Below are 24061 nucleotides of genomic sequence, written 5' to 3'. Positions count from 1 at the left end.
TGCATTCTCTGAACAAAAGCACATCAGTCTCAGAAATGTCTTTTCATCCCATTTCTACTTTGGGTCCCTGAAATAAACTTGACACTTATCTTCTAAGCTTTATTTAAAAGAAAACACAGTATATCAGGAATATGAGAACAGCCCTGGCAGACCCTGGGTATGTTGTTGTTGCTGTTTTGTTTTTTTTTTTAATTTCATATTTCTATGAGGGTAAAAATGATTAGGTTACATTGTTTGCATATCTTAGGTAAAATTCAGGTTGGAGCTGATCCCTTCACCCACGGAGTGTGCTGTGTGTCCTCACATTGTGTACATTTGATGAGAGCAAATGTGCACACTATGCACTCTCCTTCAGCCCTCCCATTTCAACTCAATTGTATTTTTGTCTCCTGTGGGTGTGTACCTTTATGTAATTGTTTCATATTAGTATTGAGTATATTGGATACTTTTCTATTCATGCACACTTTGCTAAGAAGAATGCTTTTCAACTCCATCCAGGTAAAAGCAAAATATGTAGTTTTCATCTTTTTCTTTTTTATGACTGAAAGGGGTCCATGGTATACATATACCACCGTTTTTTAATCCATTCCTGGGTTGATGTGCACATGGGTTTCTTCTACATCCTGGCAATTATGAATTGAGCTGCAGTAAAGATTCTAGTGTGGATGTCCTTATTGTAAAATGTTGTTTTCTTCTGGGTAGATACCTAGTAAAGGGATTGCAGGATCAAATAGAAGGTATACTTTTAGTTCTTTGAGAATTCTCCATAATTCTTTCCACAGAGGCTATGGAAAATATCTGTTTGCAGTTTTACTAACAGTGTAGAAGTGTTCCCTTCTCTCCACATCCACACCAGCATCTGCATCTTTGGGACTTTGTGATGTGGGCTATTCCACTGGGATTAGGTAATACCTTCATGTAGCTTTGAATTGCATTCATCTGATGATAAGTATTTTTTCATGTGTTTTTTGGCCATTCATCCATCTTCTTCAGGAAAGTTTTTGTCCACTTTTGACATAGGATTGTTTGTTCTTTTCTTGTGAATTAGTTTGAGTTTTCTGTAAATTCCAGTTATCAGCTCTTTGTCCGAGTCATAGTGTGCAAATACCTTCTACCATTTCATAGGCTGTTTTCTTTAGTTCTTGTACCTTTAGTTGTGCAGAAGCTTTTTAGTATGGTTATGTTCAATTTATTTATTTTTAATATTGCTGTAGTTGCCAAGGGGGTCTTGTTCATAAGCTGTTTTTCAGGCTGATTTTGCCAAGAGTTTTTTCCACCCTTTCTTCCAGATTTTTTGTCATTTAGTGTCTTAAATTTAGATATTTTATCCAATGAGAGTCACTTTTTGTAAGTGGTGAGAAGTCTAGTTTTAGTCTTCCCGTTGTGGCTAACCAGTTCTCCCAGGACCATGTATTAAATATGAATTCTTTTTCCCAGTGTATGCTTTTGTTTGGTTATCAAAGATCAGATGGTAAGTGGCTGGGTTCACTTCTAGGTTCTCTGTTTTCTTCCATAGGTACCTATTCTTTTGCCAGTATCGTGCTGTTTTGATCACTGTAGATTTGTAGCATTACCCGAAGTCTGGTGATATAATGCCTCCAGATTTGTTTTTATTGTTTAGAATTGCATTTATTATTTTTTTTTCTAGTTCCATATGATGCACAGTATTATTTTTTCTAGATCTTCAAAATATGACATTGATGCTTTGATGGGGATTGCATTAAATCTGTAGATTGTTTTGGGTAGTATGGACATTTTATGATGTTGATTCTTCTCAACTGTGAGTGAATATGGTGTGTTCTTTCACTTGTTAATGTCTTCTGCTATTTCTTTTCTCAGGATTTCGTAGTTCTCTCTGTAGAAATTCTTCACATCCTTTGTTAAGTATATTCCCAAGCATTTCATTGTTTTTTTTAAGCTACTGTGAAGGAATAATGTGTCTTTGACCTTATTCTCACCTTGACTGTTACTGGCATACCATTCTGGAGGGGCCTGAGTTGTGGACCTTGATTTTATGTACTAAATTTTTTTTTTATTAAATCATAACTGTATACAATGATATGATTATGGGGCATCATACACTCACTTCATAAACCATTTGACACATTTTTATCACAGTGGTTAACATAGCCTTTCCGGCGTTATCTCAGTTACTGTGCCAAAACATTTACATTCTACATTTACCAAGTTTCGCAAATACCCCTGTAATATGCACCACAGGTGTGATCCCACCGATTCCCCTCCCTCTACCTACCCCCCCTTTCCCACTTCCCCCTATTGTTAAGTTGTAGTTGGGTTATAGCTTTCATGTGAGAGTCCCAAATTAGTTTCATAGTAGGGCTGTGTACATTGGGTATTTTTTCTTCCATTCTTGGGATACTTTACTAAGAAGAATATGTTCCAGCTCCATCCATGTAAACATGAAAGAGGTAAAGTCTCCATCTTTCTTTAAGGCTGCATAGTATTCCATGGTATACATATACCACAATTTATTAATCCATTCGTGGATCGAAACAAAAGACGTGAAAGATCTCTATAAAGAGAACTATGAAACTCTAAGAAAAGAAATAGCTGAAAATGTTAACAAATGGAAAAACATACCATGCTCATGGCTAGGAAGAATCAACATTATCAAAATGTCCATACTACCCAAAGCAATATATAATTTCAACGCACTCCCTATTAAAGCTCCACTGTCATATTTTAAAGATCTTGAAAAAACATTACTTCGTTTTATATGGAATCAGAAAAAACCTCGAATAGCCAAGACATTACTCAGAAATAAAAACAAAACAGGAGGAATCACACTACCAGACCTCATACTTTACTACAAATCGATAGTGATCAAAACAGCATGGTATTGGCACAAAAACAGAGAAGTAGATATCTGGAATAAAACTTTTTATTCCTTGCTCACTTCCAGGAACCTTGTAGTTGAGTCTCTGGGGTTTCCAAAGTATAAAATCGTATGATCAGCAAAGAGGGAGATCTTGACCTCCTCTGCTCCTATTTCAATGCCATTAATATCCATCCCTTACCTGATTGCATTGGCTAGATCTTTCAGCACTAGGTTGAGTAGCAGTGGTGATAGTGGACCTCCTTGTCTGGTCCCAATTCTATGTGCAAAAGCTTTCAGTTTTCCTCCATTCAGTATGCTATTTTCTGTAGGTTTGTTGTGGGGTGGTGTCTATCAGTTTAGGAAATGTCCCATCTATGCCTATTTTCTTAAGTGTTCTTGCAGAAAGGGATGGTGACTTTTGTTGAATGCTTCTTCTGCATCTATTGAGAGGCTCATATGGTCTTTCCTTCTGAATCTATTTAAACAGTGAATTATATTTATGGATTTATGAATCAACTTTCTATCCCTGGGATAAAACTCATTTGGTCATGATGTGTAATTTTTTAATGTGTAGCTGTACTCTGTTGGCTAGGATTTTATTGAATATTTTTGAATCAATATTTATTAATGATATTGGTCTGTAGTTTTCCTTTTTTGTTGGCTCTTCCTCTGGTTTTGGAATCAGGGTGATGTTTGTTTCATAGAACGTGTTGGGGAAGTTTCCTTCCTTTATGTTTTGGAATAGTTTCTGCAATATAGGTATTCTTTGAAGGTTTGGTAGAATTCCGGTGTGACACCAGCTTTTCCAGGACTTTTTGAGGGAAGATTTATTGTTATTGCAGTTCTGGTGCTTTATACTGGTCTGTTCAGAGTTTCTAGTTCTTTATGGTTGAGCTTAGGGGAGATGATATGAGTCCACATTTTGGTACAGTTCCTCTACGTTTTAGAATTTCTGAGAATATAGATTTTTGTAGAGTCACTGAAGATGTTTTGTATCTCTGTGGTTTCTATTGTTATTTTCCCTCTTTTATTTCTGATTGAAGTTATTAGAGATCTTTTCTGTTGCTAGTCAGTCTGGCCAAGGGTACTTTGATTTTATTAATATTTTAAAAGAAACAACTTTTTCTTTCTCCGATCTTTTGAATGGTCCTTATGTTCTCAATTTCATCAAATTCTGATTTATTTTATGTCTTTTCTCCTACTAGGTTTGAGATTGGATTATTCTTTCTTTTCCAGTTGCTTCAGATGGTTTATTGGGTTATTGATTTGCATTTTTTCTGTTTTTTGAATGAGAACATTTAATCCAATAACTTTTACCCTTAGGACTGCCTTTACAGTATCCCACAGGTTTTGATAGTATGTGGCTTCGTTGTCATTTTTTCATGAAAGATAATGATTTATTTCTTTATCTCCTCCTTGACTCAGTTCTTTGCTCTAAGGTTACTTCATTTCCATGACTTTGTACAGGCATGCAGGCATAAGGATCTTTTTTTTTTTTAGTTGAGTTCTGCCTTTATTCCCTAATGATCTGGAAAGATACAAAATATAATTTCTATTCTTTAGATTTTGTTGAGGTTTGATTTGTGTCCATTTTTTTTTAATATAATCCATGAGCTGGAGAGAAGAACGCATACTCAGTAGTTTTTGGATTTATGTTCTGTATATTTCCGTAAAACCCAATTGTTCTAGGCACACATTTAACTCCCTTGTTTATTTGTTTAGTTTCTGCTTGGAGAGTCAGTACGGTTTTGTCAGAAGAGTGTTGCAATGCCCACTTAATATGGTTTCACAGGATATCATGTTGTTCAAATTGGTTAGGGTTCATTTTAAATGTCTGGGACTGTTTCAGTTGTGTGCATAGATATTTAGGATTCAAATGTCTCATTGTTATATTGTTCCCTTGACCAGAGAATAGCATCCATCTTTGTTTTTGTTTATAGGTTTAAATCTAATAAACATCTCATAATATCTAAAAATACAATTGTACCCCCTACTTTCTCCTGATTTCCATTTGCCTGAAATGTTTTTTTTCCTACCATTCACTCTCTTCTTATCCTTCAGAAATCCCAATGATTTGAATGCTTGATCTTTTGGAGTAGTTCTATAACTTGCTCAGATAAAGCTGTTTTTATTCTGCTTTTTTCCCCTGTCTCTTTGAATGATTAGGTTAGTTCAAAATTCTTGTCTTCCATTTCTGAGATTCTTTCTTCTCCATGTTCTGTTCTACTGCTGAGACTCCATACTGTTTGAATCTCCTTGAATGCCTCTTTCCATTTCTTAAGCTCTGCTATAATTGTGTCCAGATCCTTGGTGACTAAAACTAAATCTGGTGGGCTGAAGTCAGATCCAGAGGCTCCTGTATATGGAGTTGCTCACTCTACTTTACACCTAACTATTCAAACAAACTCTTCTTTTTCTCTGAAGTCCCAGCTGTGACAGATTCAAACTGAGGAGGCTTTTTGACTATGGTAGGGAAGGGAGATCTTGGGCCTACCATCTGCTTCCAAGGCTTTCCCGGATTGGGTTGCCTGTCACAGACTAGGCCCATCCACCTTCAATTTGGCAGAAGTGGAGTCAGGGGCCAAACCTCCAGGAGGGGCCTGCTAGGCACAGATGCTAGACAATGCCATTCCAATGGGTAGGGAAAGTTCCCCCCTAGCAGGATGGAGGCTTAGGAGGGACCTTGTCATGCATTGTCAGTGCAGCCAAGCCACCATTTCCTCCAACAGGGTTGAGGCATGCTCAGTTCATTGGGCCACACAATGCAGAGATCTCTCAGAGTCCACATGGCCTGATAAAGACCCTGATGATTCTTGGTGACAGAGAAAGCAACCTCTGTAAACCCTCGCTCCCTCAGTTGCTCTATGGGTGGGTAGGGTCCAAAGCACTTTCACCTGTTGTTGCCAGTGGGTGGGTCAACCCCCCCCCCCAGTCTGGTCTGGGCTAGTGCTTCTAGTTGGTGCCACTGGAAAGCAGAGTTCTGCAGTGGGGGCAGACTGTTGGGCAACCCAAAAAAGAGAGGGTATTGGCTGTGGTCGAAAGGAAGCTAGTGCCAAAATTGCTCTCTATTCTGCCAGGCAGGATACAGACTCAGAAGCAGATATGCCTTGGTGCAAAAATAGTGGAATGTTTTATCCTTCTTGGGACTTCCTTATCAGGCAAGTGATGGCGTGTTTTGCTGTTTGCAGAAAGACTGCAGGTGGGAGAAGGCTCACCCTTACTCTTCTGTTTTCAAGAATCATCTAGACTGATCCAATCTAACTCTCCTCAGTTCTCTTCCTTCCTCTTACTCATCTTGGTCCTCGCAGTTTGTCTGTGCAGGGTTACTGAACCCCTTGGTTCTTCTTGCAATCTAGCCCCCAATTACACTACTCTGGGTTACTTCATTAAAATTTCCCTCCTTCTGGATGAGAGTTTCCACAAAATCTGCCTCTAGTCAGCCATCTTGTCCCTTTCCCAGCACCGGGCATGTGAGGAGAATATTATAATGACACACACACTAAAAAAGCAAGGAGCTCAGAAGATACAGTTGAAACAAAGGAACACTAAGAAGTTTGATTTTGAAATGGCCAAAACAATTTTTTTTTGGAAATTGGCATCAGAAATGTACCTGTCAAGAAATCCAAACTTTGTGGCTTAAAAGGAAATGAAGTGTGTGCTTCAAACAAAAAGGTGCAGTATTTCTGCTGCTATATCCACTAATAATGAAGTAAAACCAGTACATACTGTATGTGTTCCTGAGGCATTAGATGAGGACAGAGATGCTGAAAAGTACAAACCATGAAGCCTGAATCAGAAAATATGCATCCCTCCCCACCACATAGTGACAGATCATCAAAAGCATCTGTGTTTATAAAGGAAGAAATATGGCAGGATATGCAAAAGGGTAAGAATGAGGATGACATGTTACAAGTAGAATCCCCACCTTTGGAGAAGAAAAATTCAAGTTCAAAATGAAGTAGATGTTCATTTGTCACTGCTGCTTTTATCCCTCTGGTCCATTCTGATTTTCCACTTTTGCATGTTGTATTAATCACATCTATTCACCATTTTATTCTGAACTTCTTGAAATGACCAGAAAGCAGAACCTGAGGTCACCATGATTTTAATCTTTATTATTATAATGTGTAGAAAAGACAAAACACAAGTAAGTGCTTGGCATGTTTTATATGCTTCAAAAGCAAATGTTCTTATTCTTCCCTTTTTATTAAGTCTTGCTATGCTTTATTGAATTTATATCTTAATTGAGAAAGAGATGCATACAGCGTATATATATATATACACATATACATATATATACACATATGTATATATGTGTATATATGTATATATATACACATATGTGTGTATATATATACATATATACACATACATATATATATATGTACACACACACACACACACACCATGGAGCACTATTCAGTCATAAAAAGATGGAGACTTTACATCTTTTGTGTTAACCTGAATGGAGTTGAAACACATTCTTCTTAGTAAAGTATCATAAGAATGGATAAGCAGACTGAAGCCAGCTTTCCACAGAGGCTCCCATCCATTAGGAGAGTTAAAGGACAAAAATTCAGCCAGTAACCTAGTGGATTTGAGCTGCACTAAGAGAGAAGGTTGAAGAATGCACATCAACCCCGCTGAGGCAAGCTGCGACCCCAACATACAAACAAAAGGTACAAAATCCATCACCATGTGGACGGGAGTCCCCTCCCCCATGAGAATAGCTCAGAGTGCCCCACAAACAATCGGGCAGAGTTCAAAGTTCCTCCAACTACACTCCACGGGACAGACCCTCTAACAACTGGACCTACCTCCCCTACTAGGGTGCCACAGCGTTCTCCTGCCAGGCATAAAACTGTATAAAACTGTGTATAGTCTCTACCTGGAATTCTGAGCTCCCAGCGCTCCCCTCCACTCACACGGAGGTCTGGAGGCCAGTCCCCAGGAGTTCAGAGTCTTAGGTGATTTCTCGAGGGGTGTGGACGAGGCCTTGACTGCAGCTGGTCGGCACCAGCTCTGGGCATGGGAGTGAGGAGAGGATGGTTGGCGGAGAGGGGACCGCACCGGAGCGGCAGTCCCCTGAGGCACAGTGCAACAGCCATATTTTGGTGACAATACGGCCAGGCATAAAACTGTGTGTGTTCTCTGCCCGTAACCCCAGGCTCCCAGTGCTCCCTGCAGTCCCGTCTGCTCTCGCTGTAAGGTCTGGAGGCCTGTTCCCCAGGGGTCCAGACTCTTGGGCGATTGCTCGAGGGGTATAGACAGTGCTGGGCTGCAGCCAGTCGGTGCAGACTCTGGGGCATGGGAGCAGAGAGAGGACGGTTGGTCAGAGGGGAGCTGCACTGGAGCAGTGGTTCTGTGAGGCATAAAACAGCAGCCCTCTTTTTCTAGCAATACAGCTCACTACTGAATATTCTGAAGCCACACCCCCGTCTCCCTGGGCAACCAGAGACTGTGAGTATAGGATTTGCCTTAGGCAACTTCAACTTGCAAACCAGGGAAACTCCCAGGGCGGGGCTGACCCAGAGGTCCACTTTACTAAACCTAAGATGCACCTGGCCCTCAGGGGATAGTCAGCCTATAGACAATACAAGAGCAAAGACAAGCTGATTTGAAACTCAATTCAGCTTCTCTTCTGCAGGGGAACCGAAAATTTGGTCTGTTCTGTTCTGTCAGTAACATTAATCAGGGGCAAGACTGGACCTGAGTGAAAACCCCCCAACCTTCATCAAGCGTCCGAGGTTGTCAGTCCTCACCTCCTCCAGCTAGAGAGAGGCTGAGCGCAGCGGCCTGGCAGACTTCCTTGTGATTCAGGCAGGTGCAAACTCCTGGAGTACCGGTTCACTACAGGCAACTTGATCAGCCAACTTCAGGGCTATCAGTGACTGGGTGCGACAGTGGTGCAAGGTGGGGAAGGAGGCAGCAACCTTACCAGACTAATCTATTGGCTGGGTGGCTCCTCCTGACTCCACGCAGCACTGGAGCAAGCCACACCAGAGTAGTCCCCAGACCCCTGTGATCCAGTTCCCAGAGACCTCTTAAACTCTCTCACCCGAGACAGGTGCAGACTGAGACAATTGATTTGGACCTTTTGAACTGAACCAATCGCTTGAGGACAAATCAGGTGGTGCTGTGGGTGCACGGTGGTAGGAAGGTTTGATTTTTCTTTTCCAATTGTTTGCCGATGTGGGGTGGGGTGACTCAATTGCTGATATTTCTCCACAGCTGAGACTTCAATCCAGAGTATCTGTTTCACTAGGGTGGAACAGAAACCAACTGAAAATAAGACAGAACCACTTAGCCCCACCACACCAGACAGGGCCCCAGTTTCTCAGGAAACAGCACTGTACAGGCCCTCAACAAAGCCCCAGGGGGGAAAAACCAAAGGGAGTAAAACAACCATGGGGCAGAATCAGCAAAAAACTCTGGTAACATGAATAATCAGAATAGATCAACACCCCCAAGGAAAGATATGGCAGACGTAATTGAAGATCCCATTCATAAACAACTGGCTGAGATGTCAGAAATCGAATTCAGAATTTGAATTGCAGACAAGATTAATAAAGTGGAATTAGGAATTTGAGGAGAAATTCAAAAGTTGTCTCAAGAATTTAGTGAATTTAAAGACAAAACCACCAAAGACTTAGACATACTGAAGCAAGAATTTGCAGCCCTCAAAGATATGAAAAATACAGTAGAATCCCTCAGCAACAGAATGGAGCAAGCAGAAGAAAGGATTTCTGACATTGAAGATAAAGCCTTTGAACACTCCCAAACTCTCAAAGAGGAAGAGAAATGGAGAGCAAAAACGGATCATTCTCTCCGAGAGCTCTGGGATAATTCGAAGAAGGCGAATATCCGAATCATTGGAGTTCCATAAAAAGATGAAGTGGCCTCGCTGGGCACAGAGGCCCTTCTGCATGATATTACGACAGAGAATTTTCCAGACATGCCTAGAGATTCTGAAATTCAGATAGCGGACAGCTTCAGAACCCCAGCACGACTCAACCCCAATAAGACATCCCCAAGGCATATCATAATTAACATCACTAAAGTTAATATGAAGGAGAAAATTCTCAAACCTTCCAGGAGAAAGAAAACCGTTATCTTCAAAGGGAAGAATATTATAATGACTGCAGATCTCTCTGCTGAAATTTTTTAAGCCAGAAGAAAATGGTCACTGAGTTTTAATCTCCTAAAGCAAAATAACTTTCAACCCCGGATCTTGTATCCAGCTAAACTGAGTTTCATTTATAATGGAGAAATTAAATACTTTAATGTCATTTATATGTTGAAGAAATTTGCCATAACCAAACCAGCTCTTCAGGATATTCTCAGACCTATCCTCCATAATGACCAACCCAATCCTATACCACAAAAGTAAACTCACTCATAAACTTCGGATGAAACTCCAATTTCGACACTGGCAAAAGGATTAAAAATGGCCACTGGACCTTTGAAAAACTCGATACCCAAAACGTCACCAGACTTATCAATATTCTCCATTAATATGAACGGCTTAAACTGTCCTCTAAAGAGGCATAGGTTAGCTGACTGTATACAAAACTCAGGCCAGATATTTGTTGCATACAAGAGTCACATCTTAACTTAAAAGACAAATACAGACTCCGGGTGAAAGGATGGTCATCCATATTTCAGGCAAATGGTAATCATAAAAAAGCAGGTGTTGCAATTCTATTTGTAGATACAATAGGCTTTAAACCAACAAAATTAAGGAAGGACAAGAATGGTCACTTGATAATTGTTAAGGGTAATACTTAATATTATGAGATCTCAATTATTAATATCTATGCACCCAACCAGAATGCACCTCAATTTATAAGAGAAACTCTAAGAGATATGAGCAACTTGATTTCCTCCAGCTCCATAATAGTCGGAGATTTCAACACTCCTTTGGCAGTGTTGGATCGATCCTCCAACAAGAAGCTGAGCAAAGAAATCTTAGATTTAAACCTAACCATCCAACATTTGGATTTAGCAGACATCTACAGAAGATTTCATCCCAACAAAACTGAATACACATACTTCTCAACAGCTCATGGAACTTACTCAGAAATCAATCACAAGTCTAACCTCAGTAAATTTAAAGGAATTGAAATTATTCCATGCATCTTCTCATACCACCATGGAATAAGACTTGAGCTGAGTAACAACAGGAATCTGCATACTCATACAAAAACATGGAAGTTAAATAACCTTATGCTGAATGATAGCTGGGTCAGAGATGAGATTAAGAAAGAAATCGCTAATTTTTTGGAACAAAACAACCATGAAGACACAAACTATCAGAACCTCTGGGACACCGCAAAAGCAGTTCTAAGAGGGATATTTATAGCACTGCAAGCCTTCCTCAAGAGAACGGAAAGAGAGGAAGTTAACAACTTACTGGGACATCTCAAGCAACAGGAAAAGGAAGAACATTCCAACCCAAAACCCAGTAGATAAAAAGAAATAACCAAAATTAGAGTAGAATTAAATGAAATTGAAAACAAAAGAATAATACAACAGATCAATAAATCAAAAAGCTGGTTTTTTGAAAAGGTCAATAAAATAGATAAACTTTTGGCCAACCTAATCAGGAAAAAAAAAAGAGTAAACTCTCTAATCTCATCAATCAGAAACAACAAAGATGAAATAACAACAGACTCCTCAGAAATCAAAAAAAATCCTTAATGAATATTACAAGAAACTTTATTCTCAGAAATATGAAAATCTGAAGGAAATTTACCAATACTTGGAAGCACGTCACCTTCCAAGACTTAGCCAGAATCAAGTGGAAATGTTGAACAGGCCCATATCAACTTTGGAAATAGCATCAACCATACAAAACCTCCCTAAAAAGAAAAGCCCGGGACCAGATGGTTTCATGTCAGAATTCTACCAAACCTTTAAAGAGGAATTAGTACCTATATTACTCAAGCTGTTCTAAAAGGTAGAAAAAGAAGGAAGACTACCCAACATGTTCTATGAAGCAAACATCACCCTGATCCCCAAACCAGGAAAAGACCCAACAAGAAAAGAAAATTATAGACCAATGTCACTAATGAATATAGATGCAAAAATATTCAACAAGATCCTAACAAACAGAATCCAGCAACACATCAAACAAATTATACATCATGACCAAGTCAGTTTTATCCCAGAGTCTCAAGGCTGGTTCAATATATGTAAATCTATAAATGTAACCCAGCACATAAATTAAAAAACAAAGACCATATGATTCTCTCAATCGATGCAGAAAAAGTTTTTGATAATATCCAACATCCCTTCATGATCAGAACACTTAAGAAAATCGGTATAGAAGGGACATTTCTTAAACTGATAGAGACCATCTACAGCAAACCCACAGCCAATATTATATTGAATGGAGTTAAATTGGAATCATTTCCACTCAGATCAGGAACCAGACAAGGCTGCCCATTGTCTCCATTGCTTTTTAACATTGTAATGGAAGTTTTAGCCACCGCAATTAGGGAAGAAAAGGCAATCGAGGGTATCCACAGTATATCTGGAAAACACTAGGGACTCTACTACTAAACTCTTAGAAGTGATCAAGGAATACAGCAGCGTCTCAGGTTACAAAATCAACATTCATAAATCGGTAGCCTTTATATATACCAACAATAGTCAAGTTGAAAAAACAGTTAAGGTCTCTATCCTGTTCACAGTAGTGCCAAAGAAGATGAAATATTTGGGAATTTATCTAACAAAGGACATGAAAGATCTCTATAAAGAGAACTATGAAACTCTAAGAAAAGAAATAGCTGAAAATATTAACAAATGGAAAAACATACCATGCTCATGGCTGGGAAGAATCAACATTGTTAAAATGTCCATACTACCCAAAGCAATATATAATTTCAATGCAATCCCTATTAAAGCTCCACTGTCATACTTTAAAGATCTTGAAAAAACAATACTTCGTTTATATGGAATCAGAAAAAACCTCGAATAGCCTAGACATTACTCAGAAATAAAAATAAAGCAGGAGGAATTACTCTACCAGACCTCAGACTATACTACAAATCGATAGTGATCAAACAGCATGGTATTGGCAGAAAAACAGAGAAGTAGATGTCTGGAACAGAATAGAGAACCAAGAGATGAATCCAGCTTCTTAACATTATTTAATCTTTGACAAGCCAATTAAAAACATTCAGTGGGGAAAAGATTCCCTATTTAACAAATGGTGCTGGGTTAACTGGCTGGTAACCTGCAGAAGGCTGAAACTGGACCCACACCTTTCACCATTAACAAAGATAGACTCTCAGTGGATTAAAGATTTAAACTTAAGACATGAAACTATAGAAATACTAGAGGAGAGTGCAGGCAAAACCCTTGAGGAAATCGGTCTGGTCGAGTATTTTATGAGGAGGACCCCCCGGTCAATTGAAGCAGCATCAAAAATACACTACTGGAACTTGATCCAACTAAAAAGCTGCACAGCCAAGAACACATTAAAGCAAGAAAACAGCCCTCAGAATGGGAGAAGATATTTGCATGTTATGTCTCCTACAAAGTTTAATAACCAGAATCCACAGAGAATTCAAATGCATTAGCAAAACTAGAACAAGGGATCCCATCGCAGGCTGGGCAAGGGATTTGAAGAGCAACTTCTCTGAAGAAGATAGGTGTGCGGCCTTCAGACATATGAAAAAATGCTCATCATCTTTAATAATCACAGAAATACAAATCAAAACTGCTTTGAGTTATCATCTAACTCCAGTGAGACTAGCCTATATCACAAAATCCCAAGACCAGAGATGTTGGCGCGGATGTGGAGAAAAGGGAACACTTTTGCATGGCTGTTGGGAATGCAAATTAATACATTCCTTTTGAAAGAGATATGGAGAACACTAGAGATCTAAAAATAGATCTGCCATTCAATCCTGTAATCCCTCTACTGGGCATATACCTAGAAGACCAAAAATCACATCATAACAAAGATATTTGTACCAGAATGTTTATTGTAGCCCAATTCATAATTTCTAAGTCATGGAAAAAGCCCAAGTGCCTATCGATCCACGAATGGATTAATAAATTGTGGTATATGTACACCATGGAACATTATGCAGCCTTAAAGAAAGATGAAGACTTTATCTCTTTCATATTTACATGGATGTAGCTGGAACATACTCTTCTTAGTAAAGTATCTCAAGAATGGAAGAAAAAGTACCCAATGTACTCAGCCCTACCATGAAACTAATTTAGCGTTTTCACATAAAAGCTATAAGCCAGTTACAACCTAACAATAGGGAGAAGGTGGAATGGGAGGGGAGGGAGGGGGGAAGTGTTGGAGGGTAGGGGATTGGCGGGATTACATCAGTGGTGCATCTTACAAGGGTATATGTGAAACTTGGTACATGTGGAATGTAAGTGTCTTGGCACAGTGACTGAGAGAATGCCAGGAAGGCTATGTTAACCAGTGTGATGAAAGTGTGTCAAATGGTCTGTGAAGCTAGTGAATGATGCCCCATGATCATATCAATGTACACAGCTATGATTTAATAAATAATAAAAAATAGAATGGATAAGCAAGTATCCAATATACTCAATACTAATATGAAACCAATATATAAACAACTACAAGCCCACATCTAACAAAAATGCTAGTCTCATGAGATGGAGGAGAGAGGAGGCAGAGAGGAGAGAAGATGAAGGGAGGGTGATTGGTGGGATCCGATCTAATGTGCACAATGTCAAACTGTTCAGCATGTATCCTGGGTGAAGGGCTCAACTAAAAATTGAAAATTATTTTAGAAATGAAAACAATGTAATCTAAAAGTTTATGCCCTCATCTCAATCTAAAGTTTGAAAAATATAAATTTGTTTTAAAGTATTATTTCCCTAAATAAAGAAGCTTTGATAATGTTCAGTTTATGTTCATAATGACATACTCCAAAGGTTCCCATTTGGCCAATACTAATTTATCACCAACATATTTCTAGAATAAGGAATACCAATTTATTTAATGTTGTAAGTATTATAGTCAGTATATTGTATGTTCTTATAATGTTCACTTATTTTTGGTGGGGAGTGAAGATTAGAGTTATGTATTTTGAAGAAAATTGCTTGTTGGCATAGGCATATAAATTTATATTTTCTCAATTAACCATTGAATATTAGGTGAGTCTTTCTTTTTTTTTTAGCTCCCTGTTTAGTTCACAGAATCAGTCATGAAAAACAGATGTAATACAGGCTTCATCTGGAGACCAAATATGAAGTCTTCAATTGCAGTGTTCTGCTTTTAAACAGATACTGCTTTTATTATAACTGCTTTTGCATAAAAAATTCTGATTGGGAAATTTTCATGAACCTTAATACTTTAATTTAAGGTAGTGATTAGGAAATCTTCAAGGACCTTAGTATTTTAATTTATTTAAAACTCAATGTTGTTATTAATTTTCACAGAGCATCTCACAGAATCTTAAAAAGAAGGATCTTGGGTATTCATCTGAGGCTTCTAATCAAAAAGGAAAAAATACAGCGAATGAACAAGTCGAAGGTAACAATTGTATATTTCTGAAAAAGCTATTTGACACAAAATTTGCTTAAAATGCATTGATATATTGTAAGAGCCAAGGAAAGTCACCAATTGCATGCATACAAGGAGAAGAAAGAGAAGTGAAATGGTGATAAGTTGTGCGTGTTCTTTTAATTTTTTTATTAAATCATAACTGTATGCATTTATGGAGCATCATATGGTGATTTGATATACAATTGGAATGCTTAAATCAAACTGATTAACATAACCACCACTTCATTTATTTTTTATGGTAAGACATAATTTACTCTTCAGTTATTTTGAAGTATACATTTGCATTATGCACTTTAGGTGAGATCCAAGCAAATAACCTCCCTCTTCCCACTTATCACCTTCCCTCTTCCCCTCCCATCTCCCATTCCCCTTGTTAGACTGTATTTGTGTTTTGTCATTCATATGAGAGTAGAAGTGTTTATATATTGGTTTCATAATAGTATTGAGTACATTGAACACTTTTTTTGTTTGTTTGTTTCCATTCTTGAGATATTTTACTGAGAAGAATATGTTCCAACTGCATCCAGGTAAAAATAAAAGATGTAAAGTCTCCATTTTAATTCATTTATTCACTTATTTGTTTATTTATTGTTTGTTTGTGATTCATTGCGGGTACAAAGAATAAGGTTACACTGATTGCATTTGTTAGATGAAGTCTCTCTTATAGTTGTGCCCCACGCACAAGAGGTGTAACATACCCTGCCACCCCAGCCCTTTCCCTCCACCCCTCTTCCCACTTGCTCATTCTCTTAGCCCCCGCCCCTGTATTAGGGGCTGCCTTCATATTGGAATAGAGTACATTGGATTCTTGCTTCTCCATTCTTTTGATGCTTTACTAAGAAAACTTTGTTCCAACAAGTCTCCATTTTTTTATGGCTGAATATTTTCCATGGTATAATTATAAAGCTCTTTTGCATCCTTTGTAAGATAAATTCTCAGATATTTCATCATCTTTGGCACTACTGTAAAAGGAACAGAATCTATGATTATATTTTCAGTTTGACTATCATTGGAATATATAAAAGCTACTGATTTCTAGGTATGGATTTTGTGTCCTGAGACACTGCTATATTCCTTGATCAGTTCTAAAAGCTTTGTAGTTGGGTCCCTGGGTTTTCCAGATATAAGATCATGTCATATGTGAAAAGCAAGAGTTTGACCTCTTCTGTCCCCATTTGAATACCCTTGATCTCCTTCACTTACCTGATTGAAATGGATGTTGAATAGCAGTGGAGACACTATCTTTGTCTAGTTCCAGATCTGAGTGGAAATGTTTTCAATTATACTTCATTCAATTTGATATTGACTGTGGGTTTTCTGTAGATGGCCTCTATCAGTTTAAGAAATGTCCCATCTAACCCTGTTTTCCTAAGTGTTCCAAACATGAAATGATCTCGATTATCAGAAGCCTTTTCTGCATCAATAGATAGAATCATGTGGTGATATTTTTTTTTATTTTTTTATGCGCTATATTATATTTCTAGATTTATGTATGTTGAACCAAACTCATAACCCTGGGATAAAACCAACTTGATCATGGTATAAAACTTTTTTGATGTGTCACTGAATTCTGTTTGCTAGGATCTTATTGAATATTTTTGCATCGATATCCATTAATGATATTCATGTATATTTTTCTTCCTTTGTTGGGGCCTTACATGTTTTGAGGATCAAGGTCATATTTGCTTTGTAAAATGTGTTGGGGAGGATTTCTTCCTTTTCTATGTTTTGGAATAGGTTATGTAATATAGGTACTAGTTCCTCTTTGAAGGTTTGATAGAATTCTGATGTGCAACCGTTTGAATATTTATTTTGGGGAGATTTTGTATAGTTGATAGTTTAGTGCTTGATAAAGGTCTATTCAAAATTTCTAATTCTTTCTGGTTCCATCTAGGAAGGTGATATGCTTACAGGTATTGGTCAATTTCCTTTATATTATCATGTATCTGAGAATAGAGTTATTTTGTGGTAGTCATTAAGAATTTTTTGAATTTGCGTGGTATCTGTGTTCCCCCCTTTACTGTTTCTGATTGATGTTCTTAGAGATTTTATTTTTCTTCTTTTGCTTAGTCTAGCCAAAGGTTAATTAATTTTATTAATCTTTTCAAAAACCCAACTTTCTGTTATGATGACCTACTGGGTGATTCTTTTGTTTTCAATTCTATTTAATTCTGCTCTAAGTTTGGTTATTTCTTTTCATCTGCTGGGTTTGCAGTTGGATTTATCTTTCATTTCCTGTTGCTTAAGATAGCCTATTAGGTTGCTGACTTGCTCTCCTCGTTTTATTTTTTTTTATTATTTATTTATTTTATTTTTTTGTAGAGACAGAGTCTCACTTTATGGCCCTCGGTAGAGTGCCGTGGCCTCACACAGCTCACAGCAACCTCCAACTCCTGGGCTTAAGCGATTCTCTTGCCTCAGCCTCTTCTTGATGAAGACTTCTAATGCTATGAACTTCCCTCTTAGGACTGCCTTTGCAGTATCCCACAGGTTTTGATAGTTTGTGTCTTCATTATCATTTTGTTCAGCAAATCTGATGATTTCTTTCTTAATCTCATCTTTGACCTAGCTATCATTTATACTAAGGTTATTTCACTTCCATGACTTTGAGTATGACTATTTCTTTTGCTAGAAGGTATAATTGGTATTATTTTAAATGCGTTGAGGTTAGACTTGTGTTTGAAGATATGATCAGTTTTGAAGATATGATCTGTGGGCTGGTGAAAAAAATGTGTATTCAGTTTTATTAGGATGAAAGGTTCTGTAGTTGTCGGTTATGTCCATTCTTTTCAAGGTTCAAGTTTAAGACCATTATTTCTTAGTTTCTTTTTGGATGATCTATCCTGAATAGCTAAAGGGGTATTTAAAATGTCCAGTTATTTATAGTACAGGAAGGTATCATATTGTTCAGATCCATTAGGGTTTGTTTTGTAAATAGAGGAACATTCAGAAAGGGCACATAAATGTTAATTATTGAAAGCTATTCATGTTGATTGTTGCCCTTGACAAATATTTAGTATCTGTCCTTGTATTTTGTTATTTGTTTTTGTTTTAATTCAATTATATCTGCAAATAAGATTGCTATCCCTGCTTTTTTCTGATGTCCATTTGCCTGATCTCCATTCATTCGCTCTGAGTCTTTCTTTGTCCTTTGAGGTAAGATGAGACGCCATTGGCAACAATTACTGGCCTTAGTTTTTTAAAACCAGTCAGCCATTCTGTGCCTTTAGGGGAGAATTTAGGCTATTCACATTAATTGAGATAATTGATAGGTATGGTAGTATTTTGGTTGTTTTGTTTTTCAAATGTCTATTGCATATTTTTAACCCTTTGACCATTGTGAAATCTAGGCTTTGTTGTTCAAATTCTGGGTGTATTTCTTTGGGTTGTAGAAAACTGTGCTGGTCATTACAGAAAATGGTTCTGTGTATTTCCTGGATAGCTCATCTTGTTATGGCAAATTTCCTCAACATGTGGGTATCAGTGAAGTATTTGATTTCTCCATCACAAATGAAACTCATTTTATCTGGATATGGGATTCTGAGCTAAAAGTTATTTTGTTTTAGGAGATTGAAGGTCCATGATGATCCTCTTCTGCCTTAAAAAATTTTGGCTAAAAGATGTGCGGTCAACCTAGTATTTTTCCCTTTGTCGGTTAGATTTTTGTTACACCTGGCTGTTTGTAGGACTTTTTCCTTGATATTAACTTTGGCAAAGTTAAATACAATGTATCTAAGAAATGGTTTATTTGGATTGCATTGCGCTGGGGTTCTGAAACTTTCTACTATCTGAAATTTTGTATCTCTTGCAATGCTTTGGAAATTCTCCTGCATAATATCTTGGAGTCAAGCATTTGTGCCTTAAGGATCATCATTTTCTTCTTCAGGAATCTCTATACTTTGGATGTTTGATCTTTTGGAATGGCCCCACAACTCTTTCAGAGAATGTTCTGTTCTGATTCTCCTGTTTTCTGCCTGTTTGAATAATTGGTATCATTCAAAAGCCTTGTCTTTAATTTCTGATACACTTTATTACCTGCTAAACTCAATTAGTGAGGAACCCTACTGTATTTCAAAGTTCTGAGAACACTTTTTTCATTTCATTAAGCTCTGCTATATCTTTCTCATTATGTTCATATCCTTGGTGACTTTGTCTTTGAATTCTTTAGTTTCTTGAGACAATTTTTGAACAGTTTTTTGGATGTCTCTTTTCATCTTTTCCTCCACTCTATTCGTCTTATTTTTCAACCATATTCTGAATTCTGTTTCTGACATTTGAGCCACTTCTCTATGAATAGTATCTTTTGTTGTATCTCCTTTTTCATCCATTGGTGTATGTGATCTTCACTGATTTTTCATGTTGCCAAAGTTCTTCCACTGGTTCTTCTTCAGGAGTATTTTCTCCAATATTGCCTTTAAAACTTGTGGGGGGAGTTTGGTTTGGTGGCTTCAGGTACTGGTGCTAAGCAGTCCATTACCAATGACCTGGAGCTTGTGATTGTGGCTTTTCCCCTACAGCCTTTGACCATTGTGAAAGGTCAATCCTGTTGAATCTCAGCTGTAGAACTATATCAACATCTGGGTTGCCCCACCTCCCCCACACTAGTAACAGCTAGAGGAGGAGAATCTATAACTCTCCACTACAAAACAACTACAACTCAACTTTGGAGGGTCCCCAGGTAGACATTCCAGGTTGAAAGTTCTAATCAGATTGTCCCAGGGAGTACAATCACTGTTCACGAGAAAGAGTTCAGAGTTTCAAGCATCCAGTTTTAGGAATTCACAGGCATTCTGTCCAGCAAACCCATGGGGCTAGACTCTGGTCCCCTCTCGTGAGTAAGGGAGTCAGGAAAGTTGCCCATTAATGTCAGAACTTGGATGTCAGTTCCTCTGCCAGCTGCACACCATCTCCACATCCCTGTCTCTCCAGACACCATTCTCTCTCTGCAGCCCCCGTTTCCTCACTAGTTGCTGCCCGTGATGCCATCTAGAGGTCTACACAATGCCTGGGCCTGTGAATTCACCAAACACTCTGGGCTCTGCAGGGGGTATACTTTCAGGCATCCAGGCTCCTGGCAAAGGGTTAACTGTGCATTCAGATTTTCAGGGAAAATATTTGATTGATTTTATGACCAGTCGGATGGCACCTAAGCTCACAGGTGGGAACTCCCGGGAAGAAGAAGACAGGGAGGAAGTACACTAAGTGAAAAGGATCAGGTGGCATGATTCAGGCTGGTCAAATGATACAATTTCTGGAGAGGGTGCATGGGTGGCAAGGGCCTACGTATTATGGGGTGAAGCGGTAGAATGGTTCTGGGCGAGTGAATTTGAACAGTCCCTGCCCTGAGTCTCCAAGGCAGCTACTGCTGCTGCCACAGATGGGAGCCCAGAGAGCTGCTGGGTTTGTGCCTGATTAACTTTCTAGCAGGAGAATGATCATGGAGGTGGTCCCTGCCAAAGTGAAAGGTTTGCTTCCAGAGGAGATAATGGACACTGGTATGACTTCAGTTGGTGACCATAGTATTGAAGCTGGGGAAGACCCAATTCCCATAGAGACAGAAGTGGAAGAAATTGTCAACATAAATTTTACTGGTGGCTCTACAGCCATGCCTATTTCCACAGAACCAATCACAGTGGACAGTAAGCACACTAACCAAGTTACAGGGAATGCCACAATTACTAAGGCAAATTGTAACACCACAGTGAAACCAGCTTTTCCAAGTGGCGTTCAGAAATTTCGTGCTCAGACTCCTATGACTGTATCAGTCCATCATATTATGTTAAACAAAGTATCACAGACAGCTGATGTTAAACTGGTAGTCAGAAACTTAAACCAGATGAACAGAAGTTAATTTTAACCACTTTGGTTAAGTCTCATTCTAGCACTACCCCAAAGACAACTACCACAGACTCATAAAGTTACAACTGAGGCCCAATCAGGAGATAGTAAGTTACCACTGCAGCAAATTAAAATAGTTAATCATGGGAAGAAGGCCAGAGTTGAAACCTGTCATTGGAGTCTCAGCACTGACCCTAGGAAGCCAACAGATGAATAGTGTAACACAGCCCTTGTTATAGACCAAACAGTAAAAAACACTACAGATTGCTAAGAAGCCTCAAATACCAACCTCTGGTTTGGTAATCAAGAAGCTGATCTTTGCAAAACCAAGTAGTAGGAAAGCAGTTACAGGACAGACAACTCAAGTATCACCTCCAGTCATTGCAGGTAGGGTTCTTTCACAGTCTATTCCCAGAACTCCATCAAAGACCACAACAATATCTGAAAGTGGTTTTATTGGATCGCCTTTAAATTATACAACACAGACACTAAAGAAAATAGCCATATCTCCTTTGAAGTCACCAAATAAGGCAGTGGAATCAACTGTGCATACCATCACTGTTAGGGGAGTAAGCACATCAAAGTTTAAAGCAATTGCACGTCTGGAAACTGCTCTCAGTGTCCGGAAGATTCAGTTACCTGGAAGCAAGTTTTATTTTGTCTGACTTGTTACTGCCACACAACCAGTAGCTCACCCCAGCCAGATAGATTCCCAGTAAAAACACTCAAAGACAGTAAGGAAAGACATTGGTTGTGAATACAACCCCAGTTCAGATGTCCGTTCCAATTATCATGGCTTAGGTTGTCAAACAAGTTGCTCCCAACCAATCAATCTAACTTCACAAATCATAACTACGAGCCAGCCACAGGACCGGCTCATCATGCCTGCCGCAACACTGCCACAGATTCAGCCCAACCTCACCAACGGGCCACCAGGCCTTGTCCTGGCAGTGTCTTGGCCACAGCTCTGGGAACAGGGATTGTGGGCTATGCTGTGCTTCCAGCTCAGTACTTTACTCAGCTACAGTAGTCTTCATACGTGTCTAGAGCAAGCTATTCTAACTTTGTTGGAATATTTGGTATCCAGATCCAGTCGAGACTTCCATTCAATGGTATAATCCCATCTGTGTATTCCATTGGGCATAGAAAGCCCTGTAAGTGTGTAATATCACTGTGTTTGACATTATATTGTGATTGCTTTGCAAATAGTGAATTTTACAACATCCACAATTGTACTAGTTATTATAACAATTTGTAACATGAAAATGAAAGACAAAAAGCAATAAAAACATGCCTTGACAGAAATCCAGAAGGCTTCAAGGGAAAGGAAAGGAGGGAGAATCAGATTGATATCATAGCAAAGGATGTAATTGCAAATGATCAGGCTGTCTTAAAAACTATTGTGAATGCTATGAGGCAAAAATAATGTGTTCCTCAATATACAAATGTAATGGGTGTAAAATTTTGAGAAAGCCCATAAAGAAAGACATTGATGTACTTGGCAGAGGCAGCTGAAGTAAGAGTACAACAACAAACAGCGGCAAAGACTAAGTTGTCTTCTCCAATTTCAGACTTGTTTACTAGGCCAAACAACTTTGAATAGTGGATGAGGAAAATTGTTGATTACAGTCGTGACTAAGGAAGTAGCTGAAGCCATGTGTGACTACCTTCTTGCCCAGACAGAGCAGGCAGACAAGAGGGAAAATAAAAAGCAGCAGCTGAAAGGGTAATAGGAACACATTTATAAGAGGGATTTTGCTTGACAAATGCAATTAGTGTAACCTGGATGTTTGTACGCTCAATGAATCCCCAACAATAAAAAAAGTAAAGGATTTGGATGAGGTTTGATGAGCATCATTAACTTAGCAGGAAAAGCAAAATGTGACCCCTGTGCCATGAATTGCTAACTCTTGCACAAAAGACTGATAAATGGAACAGTAAAGAAAATTTAAGGTGCAGGGACACTTGATTTTTTGGAAAATGGTTTAACAATTACTGTGCTTTAATTCACTTCTTGTTTTAAGAGATTTGAATTATAACATTGAAAGAGAAGATATTTAAAATGAGGAAATTAGTGCATTTTAAATCTTACTTAAATCGGCTTATGGCCTAAATTTAAGTTTTCTTTCTTGTATTATACAGATTTTTCATTGGCTTAGGTTTTTTTTTTTTAGAGACAGAGTCTCACTTTATGGCCCTCGGTAGAGTGCCGTGGCCTAACACAGCTCACAGCAACCTCCAACTCCTGGGCTTAAGCGATTCACTTGCTTCAGCCTCCCGAGTAGCAGGGACTACAGGTGCCCGCCACAACGCCCGGCTATTTTTTGGTTGCAGTTTGGCTGGGGCCCGGTTTGAACCCGCCACCCTCGGTATATGGGGCCGGCACCTTACCGACTGAGCCACAGGCGCCGGCCATTGGCTTAGGTTTTTAAACAGTTAGATGGTCTATCCTTCTGATTCTATTGACAAAGGATATTTATAATTACTATAATTTACAATGTGTGGTGTCACATGATTTTTTTCAGTAGAGAAATTCAAAGTACCAGTGGTTGTTAACCAGTCATCCTTTGAGTATAGATTTAGAGCGTATTCAGACAGAATGTCTAACATAAAAAATTCTTAAGAAACATTCAGATAGCCTTTTGTGTTTAGAAAATCACCATATTTTTAAAATATCAAGTTTTAAGGTGGATTCTGGAATAATATCTTGTTGTTAATTTGGGAATGTCAGAGGGAACCCTCAGGCACACTCTTAAAATTAAGAGGGGAGAGGGATAGGGTGAGTGGAGGGAGGGTAGTATAAATGTCTAAACACATAA

At 38.5% G+C, this 24061-nt stretch overlaps 1 protein-coding gene and 1 pseudogene across 1 annotated transcript in view; both read left to right on the top strand.

Moving 5' to 3' along the window:
- Positions 1 to 24061, top strand: part of LOC128573444 (ankyrin repeat domain-containing protein 26-like) — a 122813-nt gene that overhangs the window by 5640 nt on the left and 93112 nt on the right. Inside the window, exon 3 of the mRNA XM_053573719.1 lies at positions 15278 to 15371. Coding sequence (XP_053429694.1) covers positions 15278 to 15371 — 94 coding nt within the window. The remainder of the gene's footprint in view (positions 1 to 15277; positions 15372 to 24061) is intronic.
- Positions 20842 to 23149, top strand: LOC128574061 (protein lin-54 homolog; annotated as a pseudogene).

Source organism: Nycticebus coucang, chromosome 21 (assembly GCF_027406575.1).
Source record: "Nycticebus coucang isolate mNycCou1 chromosome 21, mNycCou1.pri, whole genome shotgun sequence".
In the NCBI taxonomy this organism is placed as follows: domain Eukaryota; kingdom Metazoa; phylum Chordata; class Mammalia; order Primates; family Lorisidae; genus Nycticebus; species Nycticebus coucang.
Note: the sequence above shows the minus strand (reverse complement) of the source record. Positions and strands in the feature narration are given on the sequence as shown.